This window comes from Dromaius novaehollandiae, unplaced genomic scaffold (assembly GCF_036370855.1).
Source record: "Dromaius novaehollandiae isolate bDroNov1 unplaced genomic scaffold, bDroNov1.hap1 HAP1_SCAFFOLD_93, whole genome shotgun sequence".
Lineage (NCBI taxonomy): Eukaryota > Metazoa > Chordata > Aves > Casuariiformes > Dromaiidae > Dromaius > Dromaius novaehollandiae.
Window position 1 is genome coordinate 181,424 of NW_026991498.1, and position 18,338 is coordinate 199,761.

General features: G+C 42.3%; 1 protein-coding gene across 12 annotated transcripts; it reads right to left on the reverse strand.

Moving 5' to 3' along the window:
* Positions 1 to 1,183: 1,183 nt before the first annotated feature.
* LOC135326986 (perilipin-2-like) lies at positions 1,184 to 17,829 on the reverse strand. Of its 12 annotated transcripts, none has more exons than XM_064504629.1 (10): positions 17,621 to 17,829; positions 16,844 to 16,903; positions 15,928 to 15,983; positions 15,652 to 15,847; positions 14,903 to 15,039; positions 14,069 to 14,351; positions 13,552 to 13,736; positions 12,632 to 12,805; positions 11,756 to 12,046; positions 1,184 to 3,546 (listed from the first exon to the last, which is right to left on the reverse strand). In XM_064504629.1, exons 3-10 carry the CDS (start codon positions 15,955 to 15,957, stop codon positions 3,427 to 3,429), a joined length of 1,416 nt encoding a protein of 471 aa, XP_064360699.1. In that variant the 5' UTR covers positions 15,958 to 15,983; positions 16,844 to 16,903; positions 17,621 to 17,829; the 3' UTR covers positions 1,184 to 3,426. The 12 variants fall into 12 exon arrangements, with proteins under 12 accessions (XP_064360699.1, XP_064360700.1, XP_064360701.1 ...); XM_064504630.1 differs by having other exon boundaries at positions 16,844 to 16,941; XM_064504631.1 differs by lacking the exon at positions 17,621 to 17,829 and adding an exon at positions 17,569 to 17,587.
* Between the last annotated feature and the right edge of the window lie 509 nt (positions 17,830 to 18,338).

Genomic DNA, 18,338 nt, shown 5'->3' on the forward strand with positions numbered 1-18,338 from the left:
ACCTCTAGACACATTAACATGGGCACAGTCCCACATTAGTATGGCCACCTCTCCACCCTGCCTAGGTCCCTCTGGATTGCAGTCCTGCCCTTGAGTATATTGAATGGTTCCCCCCTCCCCCCCATCATCTGCAAACTTTATGCACAAGTACTGTCACCTCTTCTAGGTCATTGTTAGTCCAACCCCCCTGCTCAAAGCAGGGTCACCCAGAGCAGGTTGCCCAGGACTGTGTCCAGTTGGGTTTTGCATATCTCCAAGGATGGAGACTCCACAACCTCTCTGGGCAACGTGGTCCAGTGTTTGACCACCCTCGTGAGGAAATTGTTTTTTCTAATTGGAATTTCCTGTGTTCCAACTTGTGTCCATTGCCTCTATTAGGTTGGGAAGATATGTTTTATATTACATGGCTCTTTAATATAGCAGAAAAAAAGAAAACATAATACAATGGTTGGAAGCTGAAACAAGACAAATTCACATAGAGAAAAGGTGAAGATTTTTAACAATAGGTAACATTTGGGATAATTTACCTAAGAAGCTGGACTCTGTCAGTTGCCTTTTTCAATTAATGGATTACACCACAAACAGATGTTATGACCTTACTTCAGTTTACCAAAGCAAGTTCCTTGGTCTTTGTTACTTTGGTGATTGAACTAGATTATCTAAATAGCTTCTTTTGCAATTAAAACCTATGAATTTTTAAAACACTTAATAGCTAAATATCTACTACAAACACTAAAGTATCCACACAGATTCTACCATGCTACTGCTACAGCATGAATATCTAAATGTATTTTGCAACGAAGATTCCTCTCTCATTCAGACTAGGGCTTGGATGGTTTATGGTGTATACAGCAGGGAACTACATGCAATGCAGATTTGTTTATATAAATCTATGTTCTTATATTATAATTGTACAGAGTAGTTGCCTAGTATATTCTGCACTATATGTGTGTGTATGTGTATACAAACACATACAAAACACCTGTATTTTCCTGAGTGTGTTAAAACTATAGCCAGTTCTGCTTTTGCTTTTTATCAACATGCTTTTCCTTTCACTGTAAATATATTGCTTTTATAGTTTTGTAATTTTGATCATTATCTTTATAAAAAGAAAGGAAAATTTGTACATGTAAATACATGGACAGTCCAATGAGTGTGTTTTAAAGAAACATCAAGGTCAAAATTAAGAAGCATAGCAAGCCAGGAAACAGTCTTTATGAGCTAGTTAATGGTTTCAATTTACATGCAACAGTAAAAATAAAAACATGGTAACTGATTTTTTTTTTTCATTGCAGTTTAGGAAAACATTACAGAGGCCTTTTTTAATTAATTAATTTCACAAAAAGGATTATACTTCCAGAAAGTCTGGATGAATCAGGATTATGTTTAGGAGTGTTAGACACAGCTTCAGAATGTCAAATGCATGGCACATAATTAAGTGACTAATTATAGAAAAGGCTTTACATCCTCTTCCACATTTAATGACTTGGAAAAATATGAAGATTTCCATTTCAAAATATAACTACAATCTACTTGACTTTTTTCCCCATAGCTAATCATGTCTTCTGTGGAAAAAAATTAACTTAATTCAATTAGCAGGACAAAATGTATATTCTGTGTAGTTCAAAAGAATGTCTTTGCACTCCTTTTTATCTTAAATGTCAGAAGTTCCCAAGACCTCAGAAATTTTGGAGTTTAAAGTTAACATTTATTAAGAGCTGTCTAAAAACAGACTTTCTAATAATACAGGCTCATAGTCTCTTTTTCCTAGATTAACTGTTTCTACTATGTAACTATATATAGTTTTGTGAATATCACATACAATGATTTAGGGTCATGGGGGTAAGAGAGCTTCAGAATATTTTCAGCACTTTCAAATTATGATCAACAATACAGAATTTTTTACAAGCTGCAATTTTTAATCTTGTAAGTTAATATTCCCTCCATTCATTTCATTTAAATTCTATGCTAATTCCCCAATCCCATAGACACTTATACAAATGGAAGATTAAAAAAAAAAAAAAACAGGTAAGTTAGAAGAGATAAAAGAGAATAGAATAGTTAATAGAGAATCTGATTGATTAGATGTCCTGGGTTTCTTTTAAAGCAAATTATATAGGCATTACAGGACTAGATAACATAAAATGGTATACATGTGATTTGCAAATATGAGCTGGAAAATTTTGTCTTGTACTTCACATAAAAATGTGTATTTGCGTGCAGTATTTCAATACTTTCATATTTAGCACTTGCTTTGTTTTTTTCTTGTTCTCTTTGTCATGTAATAAACATTTTTTCTTCTCTGTTTTTCTGAATCAGATTTCCTCTATAACCCTAAGCAGTCTATCTGGGCCTTTACTGCAATTTCTTTACCTGAGTCAGTACAGAATGTAACTTCTGTTTAAGTCAAAGATTGCTCTGAGGGTAGAAGGATTGTAAGTGTAACTAGCAATAATCATCATAATGATTAAAAAAAGATATCAATGAGAAATACCATAGTGATATTTTTAAAATGCTTTAAAACAGTTCCAGAAAGGTTTCCTTTGGTTTATCTTCCTTATAAGCTTTACTTTCCTCTTTATTTTTCTGTTCAACTACTGGGCATTCTGTTTGTAATAACATATGACATAAGTCCTCTGTACTAATGTGCCCCACAGCATTCCAAGACTCAAAGGCAATTTTCACCAGTTAAAATAATCTGTGGCTTAACAGCTGTTTCTTTCTCCTTTTTCTTTTTGGCTTAGAAACTTTATGCATATCAAATTCCAAGCTGTACCAAACAATACACAGATCCAAGTTCCCTGAGAAAGCATATAAATGCACATTCTTCCAAAGATCAACAAGCCAGAGAAAATGTAATTTTTCTAGAGGATTGATTGGTATAGAAAACTATATAGGGAAGCCAACATTCTAATATTATTTGTATCAATGCATATGATTTTAGACTGTTTAAATGGAAAAATAATTAATGAGAACTAATATATCTGATGTTCATATAGATGATGAGTTTATCTTTGACTTAATGAAGCCAATTGCTTTAGTGCTCTTTATCTTCTGGTGTGATGATTAATCATTGAATATATGTAATTCAATTCTGAGAAGAGAGGTTATTTTAAAAGTTCTGTCACCAGGTAAATATATGGTGATAGAGCATCCAGTTACACTGTCAGTCTCAGACAGAAAGATAGATATTGAACTCAGATTAAGCTACAACATAACATTATTTCAGAACAGCAAGGGCTTGCTGCTCCCTAATGGATGGCGAGTTGGGAGCCAAGCATGATAACATGGCCATCAGGACGGGGCCTCACCAGCCAGGACCCAGTCCCACAGTACACAAGCAATGCAAGCAGAGGATATCATGGCCAGTTTCAACCAAGAGTCAAGATTGCCAGGCAAGTTCACAGCAATGAGGCAGCTCTGAAGTCAAGCCAGGAAGTCAATCTGCAAGCCAGGGTCAGGATCAAGTCCAGTCATTGCCGGGCAGGTCCAAGGTGACAATACAAGGCTGACATCAAGCCAGGAAGTCAGTCCACAGGTCAGAGCCTGGATCAACAAGATTCACAATCAAATATGGAAACAGCTATAGCTAAGCTAGAGATCAGTACTCCTACCAATATAACTCAAATGGGAAATAAATGCCCAGGGCTGAGCTTCAATGGGCTCCTGGGCCCACAGGCAGTGTGTGTGGGTAGAGGCCCCAGGTGAGGCTGGTTACCAGGCCTATTAGTGCCCTCAGGGCCCTGACAGCAGCCTCCCCTCCCAGCAAGGTGTGTCCCCACACCTTACAGAGCTCTGGGCTCAAAAGGGACTTGCTGTAGAGTGGTTTAACTGCTGTGGGTTGACAGTGGGCTATTTCAGAAGCATGAGCCAGAGCAAGGAGAGGGAATCAGGAAAAGGACATGGCATTAAACACTTTGGGTGGGAGGGGGTGGCAGCCACCCCTGACAAGCCCTGGAGGCTTGGCTCCAGGGGAAAGGGGCCCAGCCACCTGTGACAAATCCTGAACCACATGCTCGGGGGGGGGGGGGGGGGAAGAGGCCAAGAAGCCCCCAACAAGCCATGGAGGCTGGGCTTTGGGGGGGAAAGGGTACAGCTGCCCCTGATGAGCCCCAGAGATGGGGCTCCAGGAGGAAGGGAGAGCAGTCGAAGCCCCTGCTGGGCCCTGGAGATTGTGTGTCCCAATGAGAAGGGGCCTGGCCACCCCGATGAGCCCTGGAGACCAGGCTCTGGGGGAAAGGGGCCCAGATGAGCCCTGGAGAATGGGCTTCAGGGGGAAAGGAGGGAAGCTGAAGCCCCAGGTGGGCCTCAGAGGCCAGGCACCCTGGGGACAAGGGGCCCAGCTGCCCCCCAGAGACTGAACTCCCAGGGGGAAGGGGCCCAGCCACCCCCCTGGAGACCAAACTCCTGGAGCTAAGGGACTCAGCTTCCCTAAATGATTGGAGATGGGGCTCTGGGGGATAGGAGGGCAACCGAAGCCCCAACTAGGCCCCTGACCATGCACCCTGGCGCAAAGGGGCCCAGCCACCTCCAGTGGCCCCGGAGGCTAGGCTCCCCAGCAGAAAGGGGCCTGGATGCTCTGAATGGGTCCTGGAGGCCAGGCTCCCCAGGAGCAAGGGGCCTAGCCACCCCCTGGAGGCAGAACTCCCTGGGTGAAGGGGCCCAGCTGCCCTAGATGAGCCCCAGAGCCCCCTTCAGGGGGAAGGGAGAGTGGCTGAAGCCTGCGCTGGGCCCTGGAGGCTGGGCTGCTCCGCATGAAGGGGCTTGGCTGTACCCACCGGGCCCCGGACACCAGGCTCCTCAGGGGCAAGGGGCCCAGCTGCCCCTGCTGGATTCCATGGCACAAAGGGGCCTAGCCACCCCTGCCCTTCCCCAGAGACTGGGCTCCCAGGAGGTAAGGGGCCTGGTCACCCCCACTATGTTCCCTGGTGCAAAGGGGCCCAGCTACCCCTGATGGGCCCCAGAGGCTGGGGGCAAGGGGCCAACCTCCCTCTGGAGTCCAAACTCCCTAGGTGAAGGGGCCCAGCTGCCCCTGCCAGGCCCCCTGGGGGGCAAGGGGCCTGGCTGCCCTGGATGAGCTGCAGAGACCAGTCTTCAGGGGGGAAGGGAGAGTTTGCCAAAGCCCCCATCAGGCCCCAGAGGCTGGGCTCCCCTGCACGAATGGGCTCATTTGCCCCTATAAAAGGGGTTATAGTTCAGAAGTTATATGTTGAAATAAATTACCATTTATGGTAAATAATAACAATTTTTGTTTGGACAATGGCTGAAATGCTAAAGTATAGTCTATAAAATTGCAAAATAGAGGTCTAAACTTTGATTCAACAGTTTGACCAAGAAGTATCGTGTAGCTATGCTGGACTGAATTTCAGCCTTTGAGGAATTTCCCTTTATTTCCAGGCTTCTGTGTCCTCTTGCAGGGAGAAAGTAGCCTAGCATTCATTTTCACAGTGCTGATTAGTGCCACTCCTATATACCCCTCCACGCATAGCCCTGTTGAAGGAGTTCTATCCCCTTGCATCGTGAACCCCATTTTGCCTATTTCAAAGGAAGAGTAAAACTCAGCCCCCTAGACACTTTTTTTAATAAGTATCTAAAGTGAATGGTAATCATGATTTTGTATTCTGAAAAATTTGCATATGACACATTAACTGAAACTCAGATAACGGTTCTAAACACAAGGTATTAAACTGTAATATAACATTACTCTAAGTAAAATAATAAGGTAAGCAATCTGCCTAATTGTATCAAATTACAATACTATGTGGGGTTCCCTTCCTAGGGTTACATTTCTCATGTGTTTTTGTTCATTTTCCATTCCTCTTTTATGCCAAACAGTTTAAAGCTGGCTCTTTTTACTCCTCACTTCTCTCTCTCTCTCCCCCCCTATATGTGTGTATATATATATATATATACACACACACACACACACACACACACTCTTTAGAATTCAAGTTGTTTATTTTTGCATCCAGTCTGTTTGATAAGGATTTATTTATGCCCATTGGTCATCTGAGATGCACTGATACATGGAAGGGGAAATAAGCCAAATCAGCAGAAAAACAAAGGAAAAAATGTAGTTTCAATAAAGCCAAATCTTTAAAAGCATGCACTAAGGTTGCAGTATATAATGTTTATAAGGTACAGCATAGTTACTAGACCTTTAAGAACTTATAATTGTTAACTCACATCATGCTTTGATATTTAAAATATCATATATGCATATAGCAGTTGCAATATACAGTTGAATCACAATACAAATGTGATTCTCATTTCTGAGAAGGAATACATGGGTTGAAACCAGCTCAAGCCTGTTGCTCTCATCAAAATTCTTTGTTTGTTGTTCAGTTTTTATACTCTGTGTTCGGCTGAGCCACGTATACACCCCCTGTAGTGTTCCTAACCAGAAGACCATTGTACATCAAGGACTTAGTGATCCCCATAACAGTTAACTTGAGTAGGCACAGGCCTGTGCTGTGCTGCACGTACAGCTTGGCCTTCAGGCCTGTGCTGTGCTGCACATATCCCTTGGCCGCAGGATAAACTCAGCCAGCTAATCCTAACAGAGGAGCCTGGAGGCAGCTCCCACTTGGCACCAGCGATTACACCACCTGCATGTCCTCATCTTTATCTAAAAGTGAAGCTGCATGTTCTCATGTGAACATCCCTTTGCTTGACAGTAGGCATGATGAATAGAATTGGTTTCTTCTAAGAAAATCCTATAAGAGCTCTAAAGACCATATGACAGTGAATCTCATCATGGATGGGATCTGCACAGTGTGCTGTGCCCTGATTGGAGGCCCATTCGATGCTGCACAATTTGGGGTTCCCAACATCTGAAGGGACATAAGATTATCTATCCTCTTTTTCCTTCTTGTGTTAGTCCCAATAAATGATATTTTTAAGCAATACCTTACAAGAGTGAGTGCCTTTCTTCCTGGGATCATAACAAATGCTAACCTTGGTGCCTTTTTTGCCTGCCAAAAATATTTAAAAGGTTGCTTTCATTTCATTAAGAGAAACTACAATAGATGGGTTACCTAGGTGAACCCTTATCTTTTAAAAAAAATGACTGTAGAAAAGATGTCACAATTAGAACAGTTAAAATAAACAAGACCAAGTAGGGGGAAGGTAGAATCTCTCAGGGCTTCTCAGTCCACAAGGGAATCTTTGAACTGAAGAGAGAAAGGCAAATTAGTCCAAATACTAATATTTCAGTTGATCAATCCTCATTTGTAATCTTTTCAAAATTAGTTATGAATCAAATATATTATACAGCCAAGCTTTGAAATGTCAAATGCTTAACTGACAGTAACTAGTTGTCTCTCTTTTGGAGACCTGCATCATTTTAGCTGGTTCAAGCAATTCTTGAAAAAGCCATGCCTAGATTCAGTTGGCTACACAGCTTACCACCTCAGCTGGTCCTGTAACATAACACTGTTTTTTAATATTACTGGGGAGCTGAACAGCTAAAGGTTGGAGACGCAAGGAACTTCACTAGTGCGCAGTGTCAGCATTAATTAAATAGTTTTGCTACTGAGCAGCTATTTATTTGACTTATACTCTCTCTCAATTTATCACAGCAATTGTGCATGTATCTATTTTCCTGGCTTGTTCTAGGATAGAGCTCTTTGTACTCTCTCTACCAGAAAGCTAATACCATAGAGGCATAATATTGAGAGAGATGGTTCAAAAACATTTCTAAAAGTTGCTTGTACTTGGTTGGTTTTTTTTTTTTGTAATTGCATTGAATATGACAGACCTACCCAAATCAATAAGGAATGAAGGGGACTTTGAGATCTCAGGAGACAGGGTAAGGGAAGGATCTGTGCACAGACTTTCACTTCCAACATCTTCCTCTTTGGCTCACAGATTGGTCAACTACAAAATAATGACTAAAGGCTACTGGTGAGCTGTCAAAAAAAACTTCCAAATAAGAGAGAATTTCCAAAGATATTCCCCCTCCCTCAACCTGCCTAAAAGGAACCCTTTTCAGGTTTTGTTCTATCACATTTTTGAAGCAAATAAGCTGAAGAGGAAAAAGGGCTATTGTTCAGTGTCTCTCCAATCCTGTTGCTATGTGCATAGTTTCCTGCATTTTACATTTGTTGCTTTTTCAAAGACAGGTCAGCCAGTAATGGCTGACATTTTTCAGAACGCTTTTTCTAATTACAAAAAAATGAAATAAAGCCCAACACTGCACTCCTGAGATGAAGAGGCAGACCATATTACACCTCATCCATATTTATTCCTACTGTGGGCTGCAGTAGAGACCATGGCCCATCCACAGTAGGTGTGTAACATGTTGGAACCAAGGAATATCCCAAATATGGATCATGGCCAAAATATACAGCTTCCTGCTGACATTTTCCTGCAGGTTAGCTTGTGCTGGCCCTGAGCAGGGATCCCTCCTGAGCTGTATGGACTTTGCAAAGACACACTTGCACAGTTAATAATCATCCTACAGATGTTCCTTTTCGGCCACTGTGCAATCCCAGTATTGTCATAAAGTAAGTGTAAAGCCTTCACCTTTACAAGCAGATCAGGGTCATTATATTCTTCTGCAGCCTGGTCATTTTATATTTATATCTTATTTCTAATATTTTCCCTTTTTTCCTTTTATAGAGCCCTTTTAAACATAAACATGTCTATCTTAAGATAAAAATAAAGAGAAACAATAAATTTTAAAATGTCAAAAGGCATGACATTTCTCTATTGAACAATATTTCTCAGGCTATAAGATGTCTTTTTCATTACAGATTAATGCATTTTTTTCTATAGAGGTTTGATAGATTGTTTACCTTTTGTAATCTGTGGATCATGCTGGAAAATACATCATTCTCCCAGCAAAATAACAGAGCTCTTTTTATAAATGTTGACTAGTTAGTGTTGTGCAGTTCTCTTTTTTTTTTTTTAAACATTGTTTTACAGTAGAACCAGGCTCTGATTGTTGCAACTGTGTTTATCCTGCACTATTAATGAAGCTACCTGTTTAAGACTTTGAATGAGCAGAATTTTATGCCAGCATTTAGATTTAGTGGAGAACAAATATAAAACAATATCTCAATGTTACAAGTTGTTGAATCTGGTAGCCCAATAGAAGTGAGGCTGCTGCAGTTCCATGTCCCAAGGTCCATCCAGTAGCGATTCTGAGCATGTATTTCCCATAGGTGTACAAGCACACATATACATGTGGCCAGCCACATAGATCAACACAAACACTCACTCACACAAACGGCACCAACGGCCTCATCCTGTTCCCTTCTCTGGCTGATCAGGACAAAGGTCTATTAGTGGGAAATATATACATATATACACTGCAGATCCCTCCAGTAGCTGGGCTGAGGCACTCAGGCTACCTAGTAGCTGCCCCTGGACCCTCTTGTCTCCAGTTGCCTCATGCACAGGCACACACATGCAAAGGCGTCTCAGTCAACCCCCAGACCCCCTGGTAGCCAACTCGCAGACTCTCTGGTCTCTCCAGTATCTGGCCCAGACTTAAGGCTGCTTTGATTCCTGGCTCCCCAGCCTCTTATCCTACTCGCCAGCCAGTCCAGGTTGATGTGTGCTAGCAATCACACACTAGCATACATACCCACACAATATGCACACGCTCTGGTCTCTGCGGTTCCTGGCACCCCAGACACACGGGCTCCTGTGACCCGTGGTCCGACTCCAGTGGCTGGCACTTAGCCCTCCATACACACATGCACATACAGAATAGAGAGCCCCTCACCCAGGAAAATAGTTAGAAATGGAGTCTAATGAGACGACAGGCCAGACAGCACCGATCAGGCGCGGGGCACGGCCAGGCAAGCGTACTGGCCAGCAGCCTCTTCACACATGACTGGCCCTTTTTAATCCCTTTTCCTAGTTTGTTCCTCCCCAAACCACCTTGATCCCTCCCTTTCCCTGCCTTTGGTTCCTCCCCTAAGCATCCCATGATAAGTCTTGTGTGCTCCCCAAATGCACTTCCCTGCATCCCATGATGTGTCCCATACCCCTAGGCAGTAACCCCCCCTCAGCCTGTGAGGTGACCCAGAGAGCCTCTCCCCTTGACTCATCTTGATGGGTGCCACCCCCAGCCCATGGGGCAGATGGAGCCCCTGCCTCAGCCCCTCCCAGGACTGTCCCAGGAGAGCCATTTCTCTCACTGGGTTATTGGGGCTCCTGCACCTGCTGTGGTGCCTCTGCACTCCTTTGTGTGTGGAGAAAAGCTCCACTGCTGGAAGAATCCCAAAGTTCTTAACTCACTCCAGCTGGAAAGGCTTCCCTCCATACTCACTGCCCCATGCTCAGTTCATGATAAAGAGCCACTTTGATTTCCAGCTTCAGACATTTGCTTTTGTTACAGAAACCCCGGAGCAGGAGTTTAGTGAAGCCATCTTACAATGGCTGTAGATTGTACTTTATTTACTAAAGCAAGTTATATACACCACACCACTGGGTATGGGCAGTGCTCCATGTAGCCATGTACAACCTGTTCTTGACTACATAAGGAGCATTGTTTCAAACTCCATTTTTGCACCAGACTAACTGGTCTCTGCTTCCACACAGGCCCCCAAAAGCTTTATATTAACTCTATGTTAGGGCAGAAGATATTTACCCATAGCCTCCTTTTTTACCATCAATTCACTCTAGAGCATCACTAGAGGGAGGTAAGAGGAAGCACCAACAAGGAGCAGTAAAGCTAAGAGCAGAAAGGCATACAGGAACTCAGAGGGAGAAAGTGATACAGCAGCAACATCTGACCCAGCTATACAGAAATAAATTCAATGTTGACTAGAAAACCAGCAGCATGTTTCCAATTCACTGACATTTCAAATTTGCCTTCTCCTAAACCTGGTTCAAATGAGTCACAGGACCCCAAGTTACACTTTATTTTAAACCACCTTCTAAGTGGAGATAGGCTTCAGCTACTGAAGCCTTTATTAATAATGCAAAGAGAGTTACAAAGATAACTACAAGACGACACAAGACCAGATACCCTGGTACAAACAACATGAATCTTGTTTTCAAAGTGCACATAAAAAATAAGCTTTGATAGCTGTTCGGTTGTGTAGTACAAAAGAAAGTTTTTACTAGCACTGTCACTGCATTGAAGCAACTCCAGCTGTCAGAAACTTCATTTCCAGCTTGGGAATTTTACACTCGCAGAACTGTTTTCATAACTCACATGCTAGTATAATTTGAGACAGCTGCACAGTCAGAGCCACAATAATCAAGTGCTTGCTCTGCAACAAAGTGTACCTAGCTATACTGCAAGGCTTTTAAAAGCTTTGTGGCCTGCTTTGATGCACTTATACTGCTTGTCAAAGGCTTTTAGTTGTGCTCAATTTCATTTAAAGTTATAGCATTCATTAAGAACCATGAGGTTTCTGAACTTAACAAACAAGGCATCTTGACAACTGTAAGCTGCTGGTATTCAGACACTTAAAGGTATTTTGTTCTTTTAGAGAGGCTTCATTAGACAGAATAAGAACAGCCTATTCGTGGGTAGTGTACTTTCTTCACACTCTTGAGAAAGTTTGATCTTTTGACCAACTCCTTCCCCTACCCTAAAGTTATGGATTTTGTTCCAAGACATCCTGACAGCTACAGTTGTTAAGTCACTTGTTTGGTCAGTCTGCAGAGTACATACAAGCTATGCAACTTATTCAGTTGTGTTCAGGCTGTCTTCCTGGCTGGAATTTTTTTCCCCTTCACCTTTGCATTTTGTACGCCAAATGCCAGCCAGTTGTGGGTAAAAGGGACCTACCAGACAGTTGATCAGTGCATTGTTAAAAAGATGAACTATCACATCATTCAGAGATTCCTTAACTTTCTTCAGCTGTCCTTTGCTAGTAGGCAGAAAGTTGTCCGATAATTCTCGGAAGGAGGATGCTGACCGAAAGCTCCTGTACACATCACCTGCCACTGACCCAACAGTGTAAACTTGGTCCTGAACATTCTGTGGGAGCCCCTGTATGCTTGAAGCCAGTGTGAGGCAGGTGGTCTGAAGCTGTTGAGTGAGGCTCCATGCAATAGCTAGTGCTCTTGACTCAATGTGCTGAAAACAGAGTAACACCACATCAGTATTTTGATATTGCTGTAGCAGTTTTGCTGTGTTGTTGAAAGTGCAATGAGTGAAGTAAAGGGTACACCAGGCAAAGATAAGCCCTGCTTTATTATGTGCTATAGCTTTGAGTTCAAGTTCTAGCTCTCTCAAGAATACTTGAATCTTGAAAAAGTCAAGTTTCATAGAGCAGAAACATCAGTAGTTTGCCCCCAGCAACAGATACACAAGCTCTTGCTGTGACTCTGAATAAGAGTCACAGCAGTAACACAGATTACTTCTGTTATAGCCAAGACCAGATAACTTAATTCTGGGGTGTGGGGGGGGGAGGGGTGGGGTCTCAACAAGCTCATGGGACAAACAGGGTCTTTCCTCCCCCTCCCCTTTCCCTCCAGAAGGGGAAAGGCACAATTTATTATAGAAAGCCTCAGTTAGCAGTTTTGGCATCACTTATTTTTCATAGTTATCACCAGCAGCTACCCTAAGCTTTAACATTTGGATTCCATGTTTCCTCATGAGTATCTTGTGCTCTTAAGATGTGGTGCAGCTTTGGGACCATGAATTCTCACAAAAAGTTACCTTGAGAAGTAATCCATTGACTTTTGGTACATTTACATCTATTATCTCAGCACTATGCAATTCATCACTGTCATTTTGGCCTGTATTTTTCTTCCATTCTACCCAAAATTGATATGGCATTTCCTGAGTATCAAGAAGTTTGAAGACACTAATCATGTTCTTAGCATACTCAATCTGAAATACAGCCAAATGAGGAAGTGAAGCAAAGATTCCAAACAGTTCTTCTATTAATGGTACCCTACCTTCCCTAGCCCTCTAACCTCTTTTTAAAAACTTCAGGATACAAGGCTTTGAAGAACAGGAATGCTTTATTTTAGTCCCCAAAGAAAATAGACCTAGAAGCCGTTTCAAGACATTATCTAGCCTGCCCCAATTATCTCTAAACCCAACTATACATTCCTTCCTCCTCCCCCCCAAGTCTACAGCTTCAAATGCTTGTGCAGGACAGAGGGTCAGACACTAGAAACCCTAGAAGTAGTTTCTCTTGTACAGAACAGCATGTTAGAATCAGACTACTGAAGAATTCAGGAGTGCTCATATATCCACAGCAAGAGGCAAAGCAAAACTATAAAGAATCCTACAGTTCCATTAAAAGCACTGAAGCATTCCTGAATTGCAGGAGACTTGCTTTAAAGTCCACAAGCATTCTACATGGAAAATGACCCTTTAACAGGGATTAAGCAAGTAATTAGCTTTGTAATTTAAGAACTGCAGAATTGCTGGTTAGCTTACAGCCCAGCCAGATTTAGGACCTCTCTAGAAGGGAGGGGAAGCTCTCAATGAGGTAAGGCTTTATACTTAGAAATACTGGATATAATTTAACAATGAGGTTGGTTCCTCTCTCCCATATAACTCAGCTTTTTATTTTGAAATTATGCAAATATTTGTTCTTTATACCCCAAGTCAAATTTAAAATTTACCAGATTAACAGTGTAGCTGAGCTGAGAGATTGTCTCTTGGCTTCTGTGCTTAGCATCTCTAGCCTTGCTTAAGGCCTGTTGGTAGGTACGCACACAGACCTTTGAAGACAGGGATCCTAGTCTAACATAGTAGCTTGGCTTCTGAACTCCAACTTCAAATCCTTCAATGTTTGCAACTTCTTTCTCTAGATAGAGAGAAAATACAGACCAACAGGAGAAAGCTCAGAGGCTTGAGACAAAGGTTCAGTTGCTTGGCAGTAACTGAATGCTATAGATACCAGTAGTCCTCCAGGATCTGGGTAGGAAGGAAGTCTATGCATTTTGAATCCCTTACTTGCTTAGCAGGGAAGGAATATGGAAGAAAATATCATTACAGCCAGCAAGGCAAAGAGCAGTTTGTGAATATTACATCAGTACTTGAACACCCTCTCCCCCACCCAACTGATAGAGAGGCAAGCAGTCATCCATTTAACTCAAGCATTCCAACAGCATCAAGCCTTGAACTGGACAGTCTTACCTAGCTCCTCTTCTGTACATGGAAGATACTGGTCTATAAGAATCTCTGATTTGCCAAGTGCACTATCCATTCCACAGCTCACCATTTGTGCTGCACAGCTTTCCAGAACAGCATTAATGCTGCCACCGACAACCGACTTAGTCATTTCTACACTGCCTTGTATTGCTTCTTTAGTCTTGCCCACAACTCCAGTGATTGTGTGGGCAGTTTTCTTGGCACCAGTCACAGTGGTTCTTACAGCTTCTCTGGCTCCAACAACTACATCCTTGGCATTGGCAACAACCTGCCAAAGAAAAGAGGTTGATTCACTAGAAATATTTGTTATGAAGAGCTACATAATCCAGAAAACACAAGTCTGCTAAAGCTTGTACAAGTCTCATTTCTTTAGGAGGTATTCTGTATTGAAAACATAGGAGCAAAACAAAACAACTCATGTAGTCTTTAGCCTAAAAGGCTTGCATGAACATATTTAAGTCACTCCTTGTTTCACACTGAGCAGAAAGGTTGGGGGCAGAAGTGAAGGGTCCAAATTTCAGGTGCCTACCAGTGAACTGGAGCTACAGCTATATCAAGTGGTAAGGTAATAAGAAATTGAAGCAAAAACCCCACAGTCACCACCACAAAACAAAGACCCCAAACACCCCTCCAAACACAAAAAAGCCTTTAAAAGGTTACAAGCCATTCTAGAGAACCACCCTCAATTGCCTCATTACACTGCTTCAACCTGTGCTTCAAGCAAAATCAATTGAACTCCCCCCCCTTGCATTTCAGTGATAAGAGACACTGAATGAGGAAGAGTAACTGTTCTACTTAACAGCACAGAAATTAACTTACCTCGTTGGTGGGTTGATACAGTATAGGCAGCTTCTCTTCAATTTTGTCCAGACCTATACGTGCATAATTGTTAGCAACTGCAACTAGAAGTGAATTGAGAACGATTAATCTTCCTTTGTCCTTGGTGCTAGTACTTCCTGTTGAAACAGAGCTTGCTATAACACATTTAAAGTAGTTTCCTCCTCTCTAAGAATGAGGTTCGAAGCAGCATAGCCCTACAACAAGGCAGGCTTCAGGAATACTAATCAAGCATTTGCAAGTAGTAATGTATCTGAGAAAGTGTGGGCACACATACACACACACTTCAGGACAGCAAAACATCCAGCCATCTGCCAGTTCACAGAAACAGGCTCTCTAGTTAGAACAGTTAGCCTTGCAATATAGTTGCAAAGTTCTTAACCACAAGTCATTCTCAAAAGTGAGTGAAAGGGAAGTACAAAGTAGCATTCAAAACCCAGTGAAGAATTAGGAAGGAGCTGAGCTAGAGACCACATAACTCAAGCTATCTTGCAAATCAAGATGAGCCAGTCAGTTTAGTCTTAAAAGTTAGAATTTGCTCCAGGGCATTAATAAAAAACCAAACACACCCACCACCCATCTTTAATCAGTTACTCCACAAGCAAATCAGCAATTCTTCAGCCAGATTTGACAGTGTTCTAGATCAGCATGCCTATGCTAAACTATCTATAAGCATATCTGAATGATTCAGCAGACTGCTTTAGACAAATGCATTAACATCCTTGTCTTACTTTGTGGCTCCAATTTCTGGATGATAGGCATAGCGCTTGTCACAGCTACTGAAGTAATTGTCTTCACTCCTTTTTCAACAATCTCACATACTAATTTCAGGTGAGGATGGTTATCTTTTGTGGTGACATAAGCTGTGGACACCATATTGTAGGTGGAGCTCACCAACGGAAGGTTGGCAACCCTTGATATAGCATTCTGTTTAAAGAGAAAGATGTTGGTTAACTCCTATTTTTCTTGACTACACATGAAAGACTACTGGGTTAAATTGGACATACCTGCTGTAGATCAATTGCTGCTAATGCCATTTTTCAGGTCTTGAATCTTATACAGCCTATAAGAGAAACACCAGAATTCAATCATCATAAGCACATCACCTTCCATTCAATCATTACCCTTTGAGATCAACAACCCTTCTGTAATCAACCCCATGGTTTTGCATCCAAGTGCCTTGTGAAAGCAACACAACTGGGGGGGGGGGGGTCCCATCTCAAGTGCCCATACACAAGGACTTGAAGACAGAAAACCTAATCTGACAAAGTAGCTTGGCTTTTGAACTCAAACTCCAAATCCTTCAACTTTTGCAGCTTCTTTTTCTAGATACATAAAGAAACAATATAGGCCAATGAGAAAAAGCTTAAAGGCTTGAGACGAAGCCTCACAGAGAAGATAACAGCAGCTCTCCCCATAAGTCCCACAGAAGGGAAGGGGAAATGGATAATATAGTCCTAATTAAGGAGGACATACAAATATAAGCATACAGAAGCATACTATCATGCTACAAATGCACACAGGCTGATCTGCCAGAAGCACTTTTTGCTTTGATGGTTTCATGAACCTCTAAACTCCAGAAGAACCTACATATATCAAGGTTACAGAGAGGCACTCTAAAGGTCAGGCCTTCAAAGAACTACAGAGCCTAGACTCTGAAGTTTTATACTTGCTTCGTTTGTCAGAGGGCCTGACCAGCAGTTTCCTATTTCACACGTAGAACTATATTACTACAGATTAGAGTATTAGTTTTCTGCTTGGAGGTCAAGTACACCCCTCCCCCCAGCAGGGGAGAGACACTAACTGATTCAGTTTTAACCAGGTACTTAAAGCCTCTGCAGGTAGCCCTGCTCATATAGGCAGAGGATAGCTAGAGCCACATAGTTTAGAAAAATCTCTTAAATACAGTCTCAATCACTTCACCTCTGTTGAGGAGTCACACCAACTTTACTGGAGGCAGTGAGATATGTCCAAATCAAACCCCTGGACAAAAAGGCATATTTTAGAAACATCAAGAGACCCTAAAGAGAAAGTGAATAAACTGAGCAATTCAGAAGTTGCATGTCTACTGCCCCCCCCCATGCAACATAATCAGGCCACCCTGAAGAAACACATGGATTAACCTGGCTGACTGTAGTACCCAAACTGGGGCAAGAAGCCCCAGTTCATAGGCATCACCACCAGATCTCTTTAGAGACAGAAAAGACTATTCCCCCACACACACACCATGCATGCTCAGAAAGACATTTTTCTACAGATAACCATGGACTACTACACTAGTCCTTTAGCAGTCTACTAAGTTTGAGCATTCAAAATAGATCCAGGATTCAGGGTGAAAGAACTGCAGAAGAAATACACTACAGGGAGTGAAACAATCTAAAGCCCTCCACCCCCACCCATCCTCTCTTCCTCTTGGAGCCTCCACTTTGCCCTGTCACCAGGAACACCTCTCCCAGCAGAGACAGCTGCTCCACCAAAGAGCCACAACCCCTCTCATTATTTCACAAAGAAGGGCAGAGAAAGCAACAGGCTCTACCATATTGCTGAATCACAAATGCAAAACAAACTAGGTGCTGGAAGTTCTCACCACTTTGCTCCCCTCCCTCCTACAGGGAGCCAATAGGTTTAAACTGTTGCTTAAAACGCACCAACACTGCAGATTACAGCCTCTCCCAGAGTGATAAGGACAGCTTTACTCACCCAGGAAGGAGAAAGCTACCGCTCTCACTGCTACCCGGAAACACAAGCTCCACACACCCTTACTAGCGCCCCCAGAGTACCCTACAGACTCCCTCTATACTCACTACCCCCAAAAACCATAGCGTGAGCAGAGAAAAGAAGAAAAATGGCTCTCCCCCAGCTATTTATGCAGAGAGGCCACCACCTAACCCCACTCACTCTCGCGAGATAACTGCATTTTAGTCATCTCCCTCCTACTTTCCTATCACGTGATTAGCTGCGACTCTTCACCGAGGAAGTTATCAGCTGATTCGGTACTGCCCTTTGTTCTCCATCAGCAGCAACTAGGTAGGCAGGGTGAAGCAAATAATACCTGGCTGTGAGGGCTTGAGACCAGTAGCTTGCTCTCTTAAACTGGTCACTGTTGAAAAGAAGAGAGAAAAAGGAAATAGAACTGACTTTTTATTAAGTGCGTTGTTTCCTGGTTTAAGCCTAAAGTGTGGAGGTTGAATGTTTACATAGCTGGATTTTTTTTTTATTTATAAGTGTCTGTACTAATCTGATGTTGAAAAAATCTCTAGTGATTGATCTGTCTGTTAGAGCTCAGCATGCATGTTGTACTGAATACTCATACTCCCTTTTGAAAATAATAATTTAAATGGATTTGGCTTAAGTACTGTTCCACAAGGTTGAGACTTTTTAAAATCAGTATGTATAATATTGGGCCTTAGATTATTGA

Bases quoted from the DNA above. Each gene is read 5' to 3' on its own strand.
- LOC135326986 (XM_064504628.1), bottom strand. From the start codon at position 15,957: ATGGCATTAGCAGCAATTGATCTACAGCAG. The intron at 14,352-14,902 runs GTAAGTTAATTT...TTTCTTTGGCAG, and splicing joins TGTATCAACCCACCAACGAG to GTTGTTGCCAATGCCAAGGA. The intron at 13,737-14,068 runs GTAAGACTGTCC...CTCTCTATCTAG, and splicing joins ATGTACAGAAGAGGAGCTAG to AGAAAGAAGTTGCAAACATT.